General features: G+C 43.7%; 1 protein-coding gene across 1 annotated transcript in view; it reads left to right on the top strand.

Annotated features, from left to right (window-relative positions):
- The window catches only part of LOC308307102 (double-stranded RNA-specific editase B2-like), a gene marked incomplete at both ends in the record, with an annotated part of 332552 nt that extends 315523 nt beyond the window's left edge, over nucleotides 1–17029 (top strand). The window contains 2 exons of the mRNA XM_080752237.1: nucleotides 11262–11443; nucleotides 16853–17029. Coding sequence (XP_080608363.1) covers nucleotides 11262–11443; nucleotides 16853–17029 — 359 coding nt within the window. The remainder of the gene's footprint in view (nucleotides 1–11261; nucleotides 11444–16852) is intronic.
- Between the last annotated feature and the right edge of the window lie 537 nt (nucleotides 17030–17566).

Raw genomic sequence — 17566 nt, 5'->3', positions numbered from 1 at the left:
GAGCTTGTAGATCGGCTATTTTCAACATTTTTGTACTTTTACGTTTGGTACTTTAAGTATAGTTTGATGATAATACTACTTCTGGACTTTTACTTGTAAGGGTGCCCTCACACCAAAATACCTATGAGAGTGGAATCCGCGTTCCGCCAATGCATTTCAATGAGAGTGAAGCGGTTTCATGCCAGCAGAGGATTTCTGCAAAAAACGCTCCCTTATCATTGAAATGCATTGGCGGAACGCGGATTCCACTCTCATAGGCATTTTGGTGTGAGGGCACCCTAACAGAGTATTTCTGTACTGCAATATTGATACTTTTACTTGAGTAAAACATTTGAGTACGTAGCCCTCATACCTACATCGCACCGCCGATCCGACCGATATATTTTAGTCATAGTGCCGGGGGGATTTGATAGAGGGTGTGTGTGTGTGTGTGTGGCGGGGGGGGGGGGGGGGGGGGGGGGGGGGGGCAGTGGAGATGGCCCTACATTGAATCAATATAATCACTGCCCTTATCAGACAACCATTCAATGTGAAAGGGCCAAGGATAGACAGGAGAGGGGGAGAGAGAGAGAGAGAGAGAGAGAGAGAGATAGAGAGAGAATAGAAAAGGGCAGATTGCCTTTCCTTGCATTCCTGTTTGCGTACAGTATCTGTCCCTCTCACATTTTGATCTCCACCTCGTCTCTTTCATTGGCTGTGATGAGATCCATCCATGGTGCTATTGTGGCGACCTATCCTCCTGTTCGGCTTATTTATTTAAAAGGGACGCCCAGGGAGGAGCTCTGAGTTCCAAGGGAAGCGCAGAGCCATCTCTCTCTTATCACATGCAGACAAGCCAGCCCCACCTGCCATGCCCGAGGGCTAAACACATCGATGGCCTTGTCCTTCACTCTCACCTCGGCAGTTTGGTGATGGCGTAAATGCCGGCGGGAGCAAAGAGTTTGAACCCGTGTGCAAGAATTGTTAATTAGCAATCACCTAATTGTGATTTTTTTTGCCCTGTCAAAACAGTTTGACGTTTGTGCAGTCCACTAAATGCAGTCACCTTGTGTGACACGAGCAAACATGCAAGCTTTTTGTTTTTGATTGGGAGCCAGTGAAGGTCATGGAGGACTTTTTGTGATGTGGTCTCTTGAGCGGGTGCTGGTGAGTGGGAGAGCGGTAGAGTTTCTGTAGTTCAATATTTCAGGCCAAGGGACCCCTTTGCTGAGAGAGAGATGAAGCAGGGACCCCCACTAGAGCCTATATATTGTATACAATTGTGTTGCAAATTGAAAATGTTCATAGATTTCTTAGACAGCATAGACTTGTTTGACAGCACTGTCATCAGTGTATGTTGGATTAATGTGTATTTTCAGATATTTAACCACTTGAACCGTCAATACTTCTACGTCTACTGCTCTTCTTCTCCCTCTACACAAATCTCCTTGCCAGAAATGCCAATCTACAAGCTCACAACGCCTCGCAAGTTTTGGCTAATGAGCCACTCAGAATGGGTTCAAGTGGTTAATGTAAAAAACATGATCGTATCACACAAAGATTTGGCGGCCCCCCTGTAGTAACTCTGAGGACCCCGTTGAAGACCCTGCCGTAGTTTGTTGTGGACGTTGTAGTCTCGCGTAGCCAGACAACTATTCCACAATCTCTGAATGCTATATAGAGTCTGGAACAGCAGCTCCCGAACGGCGAGTATCGGAAACGGGCATTACCGTTCAAAAATATATATTTTAAAATGTCATTTCTGCTAAGCAGCAAGCTAAACATGCTTATATGATTTTTATTTATATAATGATAAATGTGTGTGATGTGAGACGGAAACGGAAGTGACGTGGGGGCTTCACTTCCGCTTCAATCTCGCACTCATCATTTCTTCCCCGGTCTGCAAGACTGTATGCTGGGAGCATTTGACCAAATCGCGGAGGCAACCGCCTGGCCACGCGAGACTATGGACGTTGGGGTTGTTAATTCATTAATGATCCTGTTAGCATTAAGTCTGGATGTGATGAAGGCATGGCTCAGTGTGTAAAGGCTTTATCCTAGTCCGAGGTGAAGGGTGATCACCTCAACTTTTAGGTGATAAGCTATCACCTAAAAATTTGAAAACAAGTGGAGGCAATCATAGTCACAGACGCACAGTGATGTCCTATCACTGCACCTCTGTGCCTCTGAAACCAGGGGGCACAATGATTCATTGGGACAGAAGCAGGCGATGTATGGAGTAATAAAGACTGGTTGACATGTGGCAGGCAGGAAGGTGGTGGTGGTGGTGGTGGGGTCAAGGACAGTGGTGGAAAAAGTACTCACATTTTTTTACATACAGTACCATAAGTAAAAGTATCAATATTGCAATGTAGAAATACTCTGTTAGGGTGCCCTCACACCAAAATACCTATGAGAGTGGAATCCACGTTCCGCCAATGCATTTCAATGATAAGGGAGCGTTTTTTGCAGAAATCCTCTGCTGGCATGAAACCGCTTCACTCTCATTGAAATGCATTGGCGGAACGCGGATTCCACTCTCATAGGTATTTTGGTGTGAGGGCACCCTTACAAGTAAAAGTTCTAAATTCTAAATTTACCTTGAGTAAAAGTACAAAAGTATTGGTATCAAAATATCTAGTAGTAGAAAATACTCATATAGGCAGAATAACAACAATAAAAAACTTGCTTTTAAAAAGCTTGTTTTTAAATCTAGCAGATCTACTCACATTGTGAGCATGTAGATTCTAAAGGTATCAAATACTTGTAGTGGAGTAAATAAATACAATATTTGCCTCAAAATTGTACTGTACTTAAAGGTGATACACCATGAAATTTCACTTTTCCTATTTTAAAACCTTTTTTGGGGTCCCACTACCTTTTTTGGGGTCCCACTAGCACCTTCTAAGTCCTATTTCTGACCATTGTGTCTTTCTCTGGTTTTGGGAAGGCGGAGGTTAAAAGCATCCCACGGGTTCTCAAAACAGGCTGTCCAGATTTGCTGCCGTCGCTGACGTCATCGATGGCCGTCATTTTTTTTTTCTTTCAAAAAAATGTTGGGGGGGGCGCAGTTCAGGCCAAAGGTTCGTACTGCAAGTGAAAATGCTGAGGCTCTCTATTCAGGAGTGGTAATTTAGCCTCAAACCTTTTGAAAAACGTTTTTGGGACATAAACAATATGACATAAATACTTTTTAAATGCATGGTTTATCACCTTTAAGTACAGTACTTGAATAGTTACGGATGATCCCAAGGTTATGCAACCTTGGAGGATAAGTCAGGTTACATCCAGGAAAGAGGACAAGGAGTGACTAGTCAGTATCAAGTCCAGGTCCCATGGGGGTGGAGGTGGTTGTGGATTGTATTCATGTTGTTTCTTTGAGGAAGAAGTCATATGATGTCCAAAGGTACATAGTCTACTACAGTACTTGTTTTCTGGAATACTTCTCCACCTACGAGATAACCTTTTTGGGGGGAATTTCAGCAGTGCTGGCTAATGCGAGATGGATGTAAAAGTGTAAAATACCTCTATCATAACCATCAGTGTACACACAAACACACGGGCGTGCATGTTATGCTTGAACACGATCACATCGCAGACTTGATATGAACGCGTGCAACATGTTCCCCCATTTATTAATCATAAACCATAAGGGATTCATATGAGGGAGTCACGCTCCCTCATATCTGCCAAAACAGAATAAAGAATAGAAACTGATCAAGACTTCAGTGGGGGGGGGGGGGGGGGGGAATCTAATTGGCTATTACAGAGACAGAGCAGTCAGGTCTATTGAAGGGACCAAATGAGCCGTGAATGGAGAGGGAGAAAGGAAATGTAGGAGAGGATGAGAAAGAATGAAGGAAAGGGAGGAGGGGGGGGCAGACAGTAGAAAGAGGGTCTTTTGTTCACAGATAGGTGCGTCTGTACAAGAGAAGAACGGACAGGCAATAAGAGACTCTGAGGATTGTTATTGTGGCAGACGATGAAGCTGGCAGACAGCAGACAATCTGTAGGCATGTATAATGGCATTGTACGTGGGCTATAACAAGTTGTCTGTCAGACGGGTGAGATCAAAGGCTGGCTGTTGTTCGCGGCAGCGTCTTGAAATAATCTCTCTGTCGTGTGATGCCTGCGAGGCTGCCGTCGCTCATGGCTGATGTCATAAATAAACAGCTTAAACTAAAGGGAAGGTTGAAGCTTCTGGATGTAAAAGGCACAAAGAAAAACTCGTCTGAAGTTGGTTTAGAATCAAGGGGCTGTATTTTGATTGTCTTAAGTACCAGATCTTATGCCTTAACTTAAAGGCCTGTCCATACTGTCTCCAACCACCAAACTTTTCGTCCGAGAGTTCCGACTTTCCGACATGCAGCTTTCCAATCTCTAATTCGGTTTAATGTTTTTCAGAAGATGCGAGTGATGTCATTTTGTTGTTGAACCGGACCTTTCTGACAAAAAGTTCAGTGGTCGGAGACAGTATGGACAGGCCTTTAAGTTAAAGCATAAGAGCTGGTACTTAAGACAATCACTATAGAGCCCACTGGCTCTAAAAGTGGGGTCCGGCCGTCCGGGGACCCCAAGGGATCCCTCAACAGGCTTTCAGGGGTTCACCCATTTGTACAATGTCAAAGTTATAAGGTAATGAATACAAACTTGGGTGGAAGGTCCTTGAATTTAACCATTTTTTAACCATGTGTCTCTTGTTCCACTGTCCAACATGTGAGAACGGGACGACACATTCTCACTCCCAGCTTGCCACATATGGAAGCTTGGCAAGGAAACCAACAGCTGATTTCAAAGCTATTCTAAACCAGTGGTTCTCAACCTTTTCAGGCTGTGACCCCCTAAAAACATTTTTGAACTGGGGACCCCCACCCTGATAAGCACTTGGAATGTAGGATTTGAGGCATTCAATTTAGTTTGACTCGGTTCCACAGAAACTATTGTGGAAATAGCAAGCTCACAGTGTATGTCCAAAACCGTTACTTTTCAGGAAATGGGGAAAAAGAACCTGTGTTCCAATAGTTATTATTTGGTCTCAAGCACTTTCGCAGAGTTGCACTAAACTAAAATAAATATCTACAATCTTACAACATGGTGAGCTGGTAGGTTGGATATTCACGACTTCTGTGCGTCATTCTTGAATGAGGGCATTAAAAAAACATGAAAAACAAAAAAAGTTGAGATAAGTTGAGAGAAACAAGATTTCTGCTCGAAACAGTGAACAACATCCTAGCAGGGTATTATGAAGCACGAACAGCAGTTCCAAGTTTTGTTGGAGAAAGTTGGGACTGCTGCACTTCATCTGCAGGGGAGCGGCAGACACCTTTAATAATCGCTCGCAGACCCCTCGCATTAACTCGAGGTAGCATCTCAACCTGTGAACTCCTGTCATCTGCGCTTCAACGGTGTCACCTCATCCATATGGAGCGACGTGTGCGCATGCAGGCATCGACAGCGAGTCACAGTAGACAACGCGAGCTAGCTGGTGATCCCGCGGGGGAGGATGGGTGACAGAGCGACTTTTGAGCTGTAGTTGTGGATGCTGCCCCAAGACAAGACAAGACACACACACACACACACACACACACACACACACACACACACACACACACACACACACACACACACACACACACACACACACACACACTCAATCTACACGTGTAGATTGGTGCAACACCTGCCAATACACAACTGAACATGTCTGAGATCGTTCCTCTTTCTCTCTCCCTCTCTCTCTCTCTCTCTCTGTCACTCACTTTTTCTCTCTGTTGCTCGCTGTTCTCTCTGTCATATTTCACACCATATCCTCCACTTACCCCTCGAGCCCTTCCTCGCTCTATCGCTGTGACTGTCTGTCTGTCTGTTTGTCTGTCCGTCTGTCTGTCTGTCTGCTTCTCTCTTTGTGACACACACCCGCACACACGCACACAGACACACACACACACACGCACGCACACACACACACACACACACACACACACACACACACACACACACACACACACACACACACACACACACACACACACACACACACACACACACGGTGACTTGTCTTCCTTCGCAGCTTTACAAAACCTCACATGTTTTAGTCCCAGAGAATGTCACATTGGAAGGGAGGGGGGACTGCTGGCGAGAAGGAAACAACAACCCTGGGTTCGGTTCTGTAATCAGGGTTATTTGTGGGGTTTATTATAGAGCAGGGGTCTTCAACGTTTTCAGGCCAGGGAGCCCTTAGTTGAGAGAGAGATGAAGCAGGGACCCCCACAACCTTTTCTTAGATTCCATAGTTTCATTGTTTGACAGCACGATCGATCATCAGTGTATTTTGGATTCATGTCAATTTGTGTTCTCAGATATTTAACCACTTGAACCGTCAATACTTAATACATTTGACATTTCACTCTTTTCCCCCTCTACACCAAAGCTCTTTGCCAAAAATAGATGATCTACAAGCTCACAACGCCTCGCAGCGCGAGCTGTTGTGAGCTTGTAGATCTGCTATTTTTGGCTAAAGTTCTCAGAATAACACTAGGGTTCAAGTGGTTAATATAAAAAAGAAGAAAAAAAGTTAATATCACACAAAGATTTGGAGGACCCCCTGTAGTAACTCTGAGGATCCCCTGTTGAAGACCCCTGCTATAGAATGTCTCTTTTAAAGTGACTGACTTTAATTTGCATGCAGAGACTGCAGGTTCTGTTTCCCCTAAGCAACTTTTGCTGGATTGTTCAGTGGGGCCGCTGGGGCGAATGTGACCTTCACACAAAGATTACTTTGGGAAACCTGTCCTACATTTAGGCCCTGGGAAACCAGCTCTTTCATAGGCACAGCAATATTGCATCATATGATACAGCATTTAGGGTGAGGAGGTTTTCAGGTTGGTCCGCACTGCCACACCATGCTGTTGTCAAGGTTACTTGTATATTAGCAACCAATCCGGAGAAGCAGAGATGGTCAGGCCATGAAATTAAAAAAAATCGCACCCGTGCGAAGTGAGCAGTGCAAAGGCGATTTTCATCATGCATGAACCTTAATAGCGTAACGAAAAAAGAAATATAGATTTTCATATATGTATGATCATTAATACTGTAATGGGGGATGCTGTAAAACAGCATGCGCAAATCTTCATTGCAACCAGTCATGTTTATATGTTACGTCAGACCAGAACCCATGGTCAGTATATAAAATGTGAAAATGTAGGTTATATTATACTTACAAGACAGAGTCATATTATAGAAGAAGTGCAACTGAAGAGGGGTTATAAAGCAATTAGGAGACAGAGGGAAAACAGACAGGAGGTCAGACAAACAACTGTGCCTGTTTAGCGTTCAGACAAACAGCCTGGCCATTACACACAACAAACTGATGAGAATAAGCTTTACCGAGAATATGGAACCCAGATGCAGGAAAACTCCTAAATGCCGCATACAAACTGTCTTAAATCCTGGTTGGTGTCGGATCTCTGCCTGTTTAAGGTTCAGACAAACAGCCTGGCCATAATCTGCAAGTGTAATGTAGTGTGGCCGCTGTCTTGAATGAGTTTGTATGCATAGAGCCAAATAAAGCTTCTTGAGGGTTATAAAGCAATTAGGAGACAGAGGGAAAACAGACAGGAGGGCAACCCAGCACTTCTTGGCATTGTCCGTCAGTCAAAGTTAGAGAGAAAAGTCTGACAACATCCTGGACCTTTCCTAAACCTTAAACTGGCAGATTGAACAACACACAGGATTCGAAACAGTAATCATAGCCTGCAAGGGTAATGTAGCGTGGTTGCTGTTTCGAATCCTGTGTGGTGTTCAATCTGTTAGTTTAAGGCTTAGGAGAGGTCCAGGATATGAAACAACATGGCCATTACGCCTGGACCTTTTGCAAGTGTAATGGCCAAGACAGATCTAGATTAGCATGAACAACACAGCATTTGATTGGTCTGTTCTGTTTGGCTAACACATGTCGTCACGAGTAGAACGGTTTCTGATTGGTCGATTCTAATGTTTAGTTACTCAACTAGCCAATCGATGAAGAATGAAAGAATTGTCCCGTGCTAATATGTTTTAACTAAATAAACCGAAAGTGAAATATTGGAGCGGTTTGCACCGCTCAAAAATATGCCTGACGCATGCCTTCAAAAACAAGTCCCCTAGAAATAAGTACTGGCCGACGAGCTTAGATTTGATTAAAAGCGATCAGAAAAACATCAAGAACAACCTAAAAAGTCCAGAGTTCTAACTGGAAAGACATTGCTTAAAAACAACCGCATGGAGAAGTAGTCCGAAGACAATCTCCACCAGAGTCAAGCGGCATCAAAGAAAACAAAGACTTTTCACGTTCAATGCGTCAGACGTTTGACAGGCTCTCCTGTCAAAATGTCAGTCTTCCCCAATACCCTGAAGAAGTCAGCTGTATCTGGAATGTTTGTCTTTTTGAAGCGGTGGAAACCGCTTCCAATGAATGGCTTTGTGTGTATCACGCCCATATATGGTCATTTCAGTCCAGAATGAACAGGCTTTTTCAAAAACAGAATGTCCGTTTAATTACCATATATGGTGATCTCAGTCCAGAATGAACAGGGTTTTTCAAAAACAGAATGTCCGTTACCTTATGTCCATATATGGTCACTCCAGGCCAGAATGAACAGGTTTTTCCTGTCCCGTACGTGTAAAATATCAGTCCAGAATGAATAGGCTTTTTCAAAAAGCAAAATGTGTGTCCCATGTCCATATATGGTCATTTAAGTTCAGAATGAATAGGCTTTATATGTCCTGTACATCTAGAATATGTGTGCGGTGTCCCTCCCGGTCAGATGAATGGATACTTTGAGGATTGGTCAAGCTTCACATGATAATTTGGCCTTCAGGGTTTATCTGTCTTATTTAAACACTTTATATTTATTTATGTATTTATTTAATTACAAATTCTTATTTTAATGTATGTGTTTTAATCTATTTTATTTTTTAAACCTATTATACCAACTGTCATACCAGCTCTCCAAATACATTCAGAATAGAAGTTTTATCTGTCCACCGCTTCAATTCGAACCGAGGTTTGATTTTTTTATCTCTGCGTCCTCAAATAGTGGTTGGCACGTGTGTGCGGTCACTTTGATGTTTTCATCCTTTCCTATCGTGCCACATGTTGGCGAGGAGCACATCATTCGTGGTTCTAACTCGGACATCGCTGAGACACTAGAAGCAAACATTGCAACGCTCAGTACTGGCACTCGCACGGTTAGCGCCCACTGAGGTAAAATAACTAAGTACATTTACTTTTTATTTTGACTCCACTAGCATCTCAGATCCAAATATTGTACTTTCACTCCACTACATTTATTTTAAAACTTTAGTTACTTTGTAGATTTTGATTATTATCACAAAACATACATTAACCACTGGCGTGTCAACCTATTAACAAGTGTGGAGTGAGAACGCACGTCCATTGCAATCCATTGCCAGTCATATTATGTGGGACTATTATGTATTTCCACAATAACCATCTGGAATGGTTATTGTGAAATGTTATCTCAACATTCAGGTGTATTGTCCAATATATCTGCCAGGTTAGTGTACTGTAGGGGTTTCTGAGACCCAGATACCTTTAGCAGAGAAGAAGAAGAAGAAGAAGAATCCTAACTGATAGAATGATTCCAAGGAGCTTGGCTGTTTGGATACCTAATTATTATAGCTAACCTACAGTATGTGAGCAGAGTGAGCAGAACAGAATGGGCATCAATGGATTGGAAATAGTAAGGATCAGTGAAAATCTGACACTGAAAGAATATTGCTCTTTTCACAGTCAGCCTCCGCCAATCTTTGACGCGCACGCACGCACACACACACACACACAGTGTTTGATAAAGTGTCTTGCTAGTGTCAGTCCACCACCAACAGCTGCAGTAGCTCTGAAATAGAAAAAGAGGTTACTCTTCAAATTGTATCAGAAACTGTGAAACAGGTAGCACGTCACAAACAAAGCTTGCATCAAAGCTCACATCAATAGAAAAGCGCTTGCAGCAGTTTTTCAGTATGCTGATTTAACTTTTGTTCCAGTAAATATATGTTTCTCACCATACTTGGATGTTAGTAGCCACTATAGTGTTCGCATTGAGTTTAATTTGATGCTCAGAATTCCACTGGATTTAAAACATTTATTGGATGTACATTTATCTTCTAAGGATATGAATCACTCGAGCCCTAGTAGGCTATGTAACAACCCTGTTTTAGATATAGAGGGGAAAAATAGAAGATCGAGTATAGAACGCTGGGGGACTCCAGTCAGTGTACATAGTAAAAGTTTACTTTTCAATAAGTAACATTTTGAATATAGCCCCTTTTACAATACAATACAGTACAAGGCAACTATTCAAAATGTTACTTGCATGAAAGTATTTTTATATTGCTTTAATTGAAAAGAAAGAAAGTAATTCATCTAAGCACTGTGTGTCTCTCCAGAGGTGTCAATTTGGGTATGGCATATGGCAGCTGCCCATACCTTGGCTACAGGGGGGAAATAAAATGTACTTATTAAAATAAATTCATCATGCCTGTTGCTAAGGTATGGCAACATGTCTGGGGGGCTTGTTTGTTGTGTTCTGTAATGATTATCTAAAAATTAGCCTACTACTAAAACAACCGCATGGAGAAGTAGTCTGTGAAGACAATCTCCACCAAGCAGCATCAAAGAAAACAAAGACTTTTCACGTTCAATGCGTCAGACGTTTGACAGGCTCTCCTGTCAAAATGTCAGGCTTCCCCAATACCCTGAAGAAGTCAGCTGTATCTGGAATGTTTGTCTTTTTTTTTTTGAGCGGTGGTCACACCGTCTCCTATACGTGGCCGTGTGTGTGGGTATCCGTCCGGCCGTCCGGCCGTCCGTCCGGCCGGCCGTCCGTGTATGTAGCCTCAAGCATGCAGTACCTTTTCTGACCACACATGTTAAGGGAGGGGCGCTGTTGTTCTCACACACACACACACACACACACACACACACACACACACACACACACACACACACACACACACACACACACACACACACACACAGGGGGGAAGGGTGGGTCAGCATGTGTGGTCAAGTATTATTATTATTATTAACAAACTGAATGTTTTAGGGTCAAATAAATTAGAGTGTGTGAAGAAACTACAGCATTGTAAAGCACACTAACCCCGCTGCACCCACCCAGTAGTGCTGTTACACAGCCTCCACGACCACCGCTCAGTTCACACAGGTGTGATTTTTTTTCTCTACATCCCTTTTGCTGAACTGTGTCTCTCTGTGTCTGTAGGCCTGAGCAGCTCTGAGTGCCTGCAGTCGGGGAAGGCAGCGTGTGTGAGCGTGAACTGGACACTAGGGGACGGTCAGCTGGAAGTGGTCAACACGGCCACGGGGCGGAGGAGGGACTCCGGGACGCCCTCGCGTCTCTGCAAGCACATCCTGTTCACACGCTGGACCAGGCTGTATCGCAAGGTGAGGAGATTTTTTTTTTTACAGTGTATTTTCTGTATTTCTGTGCAGTTAACCACAGGCACGTCCACAGGCTGTAAAATTGGGGGTTTACATAGTAGAAGAACAGAATTCCCTGGCATTTCCCCCAATGTTAGCATTAGCAAGGGGCTGAGAGACATTATCCTTTAATTATTTTATTTATTTATATATTTATGGCTCGCGAGCAGTGGCAGACAAACTACAAAAAAACTAAACCAAGTCAAAGTATAGATACTGCTGGTCAAATAGGCCTATTACTCAACTGCGAGGCTGCAACTATCGATTCGATTATTAAATTGATATATTTTTCTTTGAATCAGCAAGCGTGTTTTTTTTGTATTATTATATATTTTTTATTTAGCAACAATTCAAAGCGTTGTATTTATACTTTGTCACACAACAACAGTGTCATGCAGAAATATGGAAATAAATGATGATTACTGTACATTAATGTAGTGTACATTACTGTACACTACACATTGATAGTTTGTAGATCGGATAATAATGATATTCAGTAGGGATCAATTATTTATGGATTATTTTATTAAACTATTGTAGATTTGCGTCTTTGGCGATGCATGTACAACTTGCTCTGAAACCACCTCCTGAATGCACTGACCATATAGGAATGCCTATAAAAACTTTATCACATCAACAATTAAAACAGCTGACAATAGCTGTTTTAATAGTTGATTTCTTTCCTTCTTTTTTTGAACTGTTATTTGCATTTTTGTTTTTACTTTTGTTTCTACACAGTATGTCACAGTCACTATCTAACGGGTTCAGGCTAATTCAGAAGCTTGCGAACATTCAGATAAATCAAAGGATCACACTTCTCACATGGGATTGCATGGGAGGTTGGCCTCTCTTTGTTCCTGTTATGTCTGCTCTTGTTCTATTATCTCTAGTGAAGGAAGGTCGATCTTCTTTATTCATTTCCAATTTAAAAGAGATGACTGCTCCAACGCCATCTTGGCACTAGACCGATGGAACTAGAAGAGTGTGCTCGAGTCCTCGGAGCACAGATCTCTGCAAAACCTGGTGGAGTTTGCATGTTCTCCCTGTGTCCCCTAGGTTAGGTACCCTCACAAAAAACATGCACTAAACCACTGAACCACTCAACTGACGAGTGCTCACCTTTCTCTTGTGCAAGTTATCCTGTTATAGCACTGCATGAAGTTGATTAGAAAAATCTGGAAGTTTCAGTTCCAGTGGTGCCTGAGATTAGCTTCTCACGGTCAGAGAAAAACATAATCTACCGCCCCCGGCCAGGCCATTCTGGTGGAGATAACTAGCTCAAGCAGGGTTGAAGAGCTCACCAACAGGGAGGTAAATTGGGCATCAAACTCTGTGACGAGTTCCCTGCGACAGTTTCTGTGGGAGCACTTGTCTTTGCATGTGTCTACCAGTATGAGGAATCCTAACATCCACTGTATTGTCTTCAGAAGAAAGAAGAACTCCTTCCGCTGGTTTTTGCCATTGCGTTGGAAGCAGACTTCACAGGAAGAACAAAAGGCCAAGCTAACAAGCAATAAAGCAGCGTGATTCTCTCATCTACAGTACCTCCACGTTCACAAGCTTCTCAATTATTCAAACTCCCAGTGGTGGACAGCAACAAAGCGCGTATATAGGCTTATATAGTATAAGTATGCATGTCTTTGGAGGATCAACAACTGGCTTCAAAGCTACTATGCTTAAAAGTAACAACAGCGTTCATAGATATGTTGTAGTGGAGTCAAAAGTACATGAATTGTACAAATGCTCAAGTTAAGTACACAAGTTAATCTACTGTGACATGAGGTGTAGGGCATACAGCAGACAGCACAAAGATTTATATTAAAATATATAATCTTTATTATTGTGTTCAATATATAATATATATATAGAGGAGCTATGTTGCATTTTAATAGTAATACAGTAAATCATAAAGGCACATTATGGAACTCTGCATTGAGTGACACTCACCCAAACCAACCTAGACCCTGTTCTTTATCACAGAGCAGAGTACAAGCAGTGACCACACATCACTACCTGAAATGGCCGGAGATAAATACAATCAACATGAGAGTATTAACATCAGAGCGCAGCATAAGACCTTGTCATCGTACCAAGCGCATGCATATGAATGGACCCACACACGGCGGAGCCGTTGACTCACAGAGACAAGCTGAAGACTGACACAGAACGCTGACACAGAGCCCAGCGTGGCTTCCCACTTTCCATGTGCATGCGCTAGAAGTGACCACAATTATATTAGTTACTTGTACCAGAAATATATTGTCCCAATAGACCACAACCAGGCAACATGAGAGAGAGAGAGAGAGAGAGAGAGAGAGAGAGAGAGAGAGAGAGAGAGGGACTTACATTTATCAATGAATCAGTTACACCCGGCGTGTTAAGACGTCACACACATACACACACACACACACACACACACACACACACACACACACACACACACACACACACACACACACACCATGCAGTTATGCTGTGTGCTACACCACGGCGCTGGCCGCCGCCTCCCTCAACAATGTGTGGACTGTCTGTCGTCCTTCCTATGGAACACGGTTTGTGATAAATCAACACGGCAATCTAGCCGAAAACGGTTTTAAGCGACATTACATGATCATGTTACAATCAGTCACTTTCACCCGCACACTTTCTTGGTCCCTCTCGAACCTTGTGCCACTCAGAGTCAGGGCCGTGCTGACATTCACACCGCCACCAGCGGCACACCCACAATCATCAACCTCATGCTTCCCCGACCCGGCCACACTACTGTACTTTCTTACTGTCCACTATTGCTTGTGAGGCTATACTTAGCTAGCCGGTTTAGAGAGGATATGGAAAGGAAAGGGTCTGTACACAATCTGAGAAGCCATTCATTAATGTTCGAACTCTAACACACACACACGCACACGCACACGCACACACACACACGCATACACATAAAGCGTCTCAACCAGAGTTGCATGTCTTCTTATTATAAGAGTCTTTGGGGTTGTTTTTTCTGTAAAAGTTGCTCGTAAATATTGGTGCTGTAGTTGCGGGTTGCGGTTTCTAAAGTGCTTATTTGGGTTTGCTTCCTAATCTTGTTTAAACCAGTGGTTCTCAAATATTTGTATCAGGTCAAGGAGACCTCCCACATTAATTTGTACTCCCCTCCATCTAACGATATTTTTGTTCCAGGGACCCCGTGCCAGATTTGTGTTGTTAAAATGTTTCAAAAATAATCTGCATTTGTCACTTTTTTCACGATTCTTTTGAAAACAGCTGATGTACAGGATCACAGATCGGCTATTTTCAAATAGCCGATCATGTGGCCATTAGTCGCCGCTTTTGGTGCTTGTTCTCACAGACCCGGTTGCTTATTTCTCTCGCAAAACCTGGCAACACTGGACGAATCTCCCCTCCGCTGCAGATAATGCTGCGGGCCGTCAGTGCGACAGCAGCTGTCTGCTGCATCTCATCAAAAGGCGGCGGCGGCTCACTCGCCGCTTTAACGGCGGCGCGCACTTTCATTTTCATTACCAAACTTTATGTAACAGACACTGGCTGCATCGCCAAATGGTGGCCGTTAAAGCATAATGACTGTGAAATCATAATTATTTGGAGAAGCACTCGAGAAGCCCCCACACCACCCCGCCCTGACTCTCCCCCCTGCCCAAAGTGCTCCCCGCACGCCGCGCAGAGGCGCCACGCTAGAGCAATCGCAGTAATCTGCAAAAGAAACTTCTGCCCTCTCTCTTTCTCTCTCTCAGCAGGGGCGTCACAAGGGGGGGGGGGGGGGGGGGAGTGGGACTGAGTTACTAGGGCCCAAGGTGGAGGGGGGGGCCTTACTTATTTTATATACTTTACAGCACGGCACCGAGTGCCGCGCAGCGAGCTTGTAGATCTGCTATTTTTGAAAAAGTCGTGAAAATGTGTGCAAGTCTTTGAATATATGTATTCTTTAAGCGAACATTTGTAACTCAAATTTTGCTTCTGGGTGGTCCCTGGAACTAAATATTTTGAGATGGGGGTCTGTGGCCAAACACATATCATTTTGGGGGTCCTTCACATGAAAGAGCTTGAGCACCACTGACATAGTTTTTTCTTCCTATCGCCAAAATAAAAGTCTGGGTTTCCGAGGCTACTGACATAGAAACATAGGTTTTTCAAAAAACCTCAGAAGGATTTGCAGACAATTCACGATTTTTTAAAATAAAAATAGCAGATCTACAAGCTCGCAGCGTGGCACCGAGAGCTATTTTTCAATAGTTAAAGCACAAAATGTGAGCGAATCCTTGTACCCAGGGCCCAGAATTTGGTGCGACACCCCTGTCTCTCAGTATCTCTCTCTCTCTCCGTCTAACTCGTCTCTCCGCCTATCTTATTTCTGTTTTATTTTTTCTCACTGACTCTCTCGACAATAGAAATGCACACAAAAAAAGCACAGAGAATGTTCAATTGCTTGTGAAATTTAAATGGGAAGATTGCACAGCTGTTGAAGTTTCCTTCTTGCGTTTGTGCCGGCTCATTCGTTTTGTTTTGCATCCCCCCTCTCTCCCTTTCTCTTTCTCTCGTCTGTGGTGAAACCTTTACCCCCTCTCTGCCCCCCGACTCTTTTTTTTTTTGTTTTTTTGTTGTTGCCTTCCTTATCTTTCGGTTGTCTAACGCAGGGGTCTTTAGCGTTTTCAGGCCAAGGACCCCTTAGTTGAGAGAGAGATGAAGCAGGGACCCCCACAACCTTATCATAGATTCCATATAGTTGCATTGTTTGACAGCACAATCATCAGGGTATTTTGGATTCATGTCAATTTGTGTTTTCAGTCATTTAACCACTTGAACCGTCAATACTTAATAAACTTGACCTTTCACTCTGTACTTAGTACTTACTTATGCTCTTTTTCCCCTCTACACCAAAACTCTTTGCTGAAAATAGCCGATCTACAATCTCACAACGCCTCGCAGTGCGAGGCGTTGTGAGCTTGTAGATCTGCTATTTTTGTCTAAAGTTCTCAGAATATGGAGGCTAGGGTTCAAGTCGTTATTATAAAAAGGAGAAAAAAAAAATTCTATCACACAAAGATTTTGAGGACCCCCTGTAGTAACTCTGAGGACCCCCTGTTGAAGATCCATGGTCTAACGATTTGGAGCGTGCCGCTGTTACTACATGTCATCTTTTCGACACCCGACTCTAACCCTCACCCTAACCTTAACCTCCGTGGAGTGAGTCGCTAACCCTACGGTCGAAATGATGGGCGTTCGCAAAAGCGAGATTTCCCCCCTAACGATTGCCCTCTCTCACTCTGTTTCCTCACTCTCTCTCTCTCTCTCTCTCTCTCTCTCTCTCTCTTTCTCTCTCTCTCTCTCTCTCTCTGTCTCTCTCTCTCTCTTCGTTCTCAGTTGGGTGTCCGCGGGTCGCATCCCGTGGACAGACCGCTCATGTACGGCGAGGCCAGGATGGCGGCGCGTTCCTACCAGGCGGCCAAGCAGCAGTGGTTCAAATCTCTGCAGGAAACTGGCCTGGGCACCTGGATCAAGAAACCACCTGAGCAGGAGCACTTCCTGCTGTTGGACTGAGTGTGTGTGTGCGCGTTTGTGTGTGCGTGTGCGTGTGTGTGTGCCTGTGTATGTGTGTGTGTGTGTGTGTGTGTGTGTGTGCGTGCGTGCGTGTGGACTGTTCCCTGGTTTATGGTTTGGATGCGTCACAGTTTTCCCTCCTCTCCCAGTGAAACGCCTGAAGGTGAAGAGATAAATGGAAACCAGAGAAGAAACTCACCTTCATTTCAACCTTTGATAAAACACACACACACACGCACACACGCACACACACACACACGCGCAGCGCGCAGCGCACGCGTGTGCACATGCACGTGAATCATAATCAGCTTTATTGTCACATCACTGGTTTACAGAAGTCAAGAAGTGGTCGAAATTCGTTTCCGTGCATCGTCCCCATCGTATCGTTGTTTTTTATAGAAGAAAGATGGGGAAGAAGAAGGGGTGGAAGGAGATCAAGCAAGAAAAACAACATATAGCTACATATTTACTGAGAGAGAGAGGAGAGAGAGAGATGTTATAGAAACATCTATGTAGTTGTCGGGTGAAAACCAAAAC

Source organism: Nannobrachium achirus (genome assembly GCF_963921795.1).
Source record: "Nannobrachium achirus genome assembly, chromosome: 21".
NCBI lineage: Eukaryota > Metazoa > Chordata > Actinopteri > Myctophiformes > Myctophidae > Nannobrachium > Nannobrachium achirus.
Note: the sequence above shows the minus strand (reverse complement) of the source record. Positions and strands in the feature narration are given on the sequence as shown.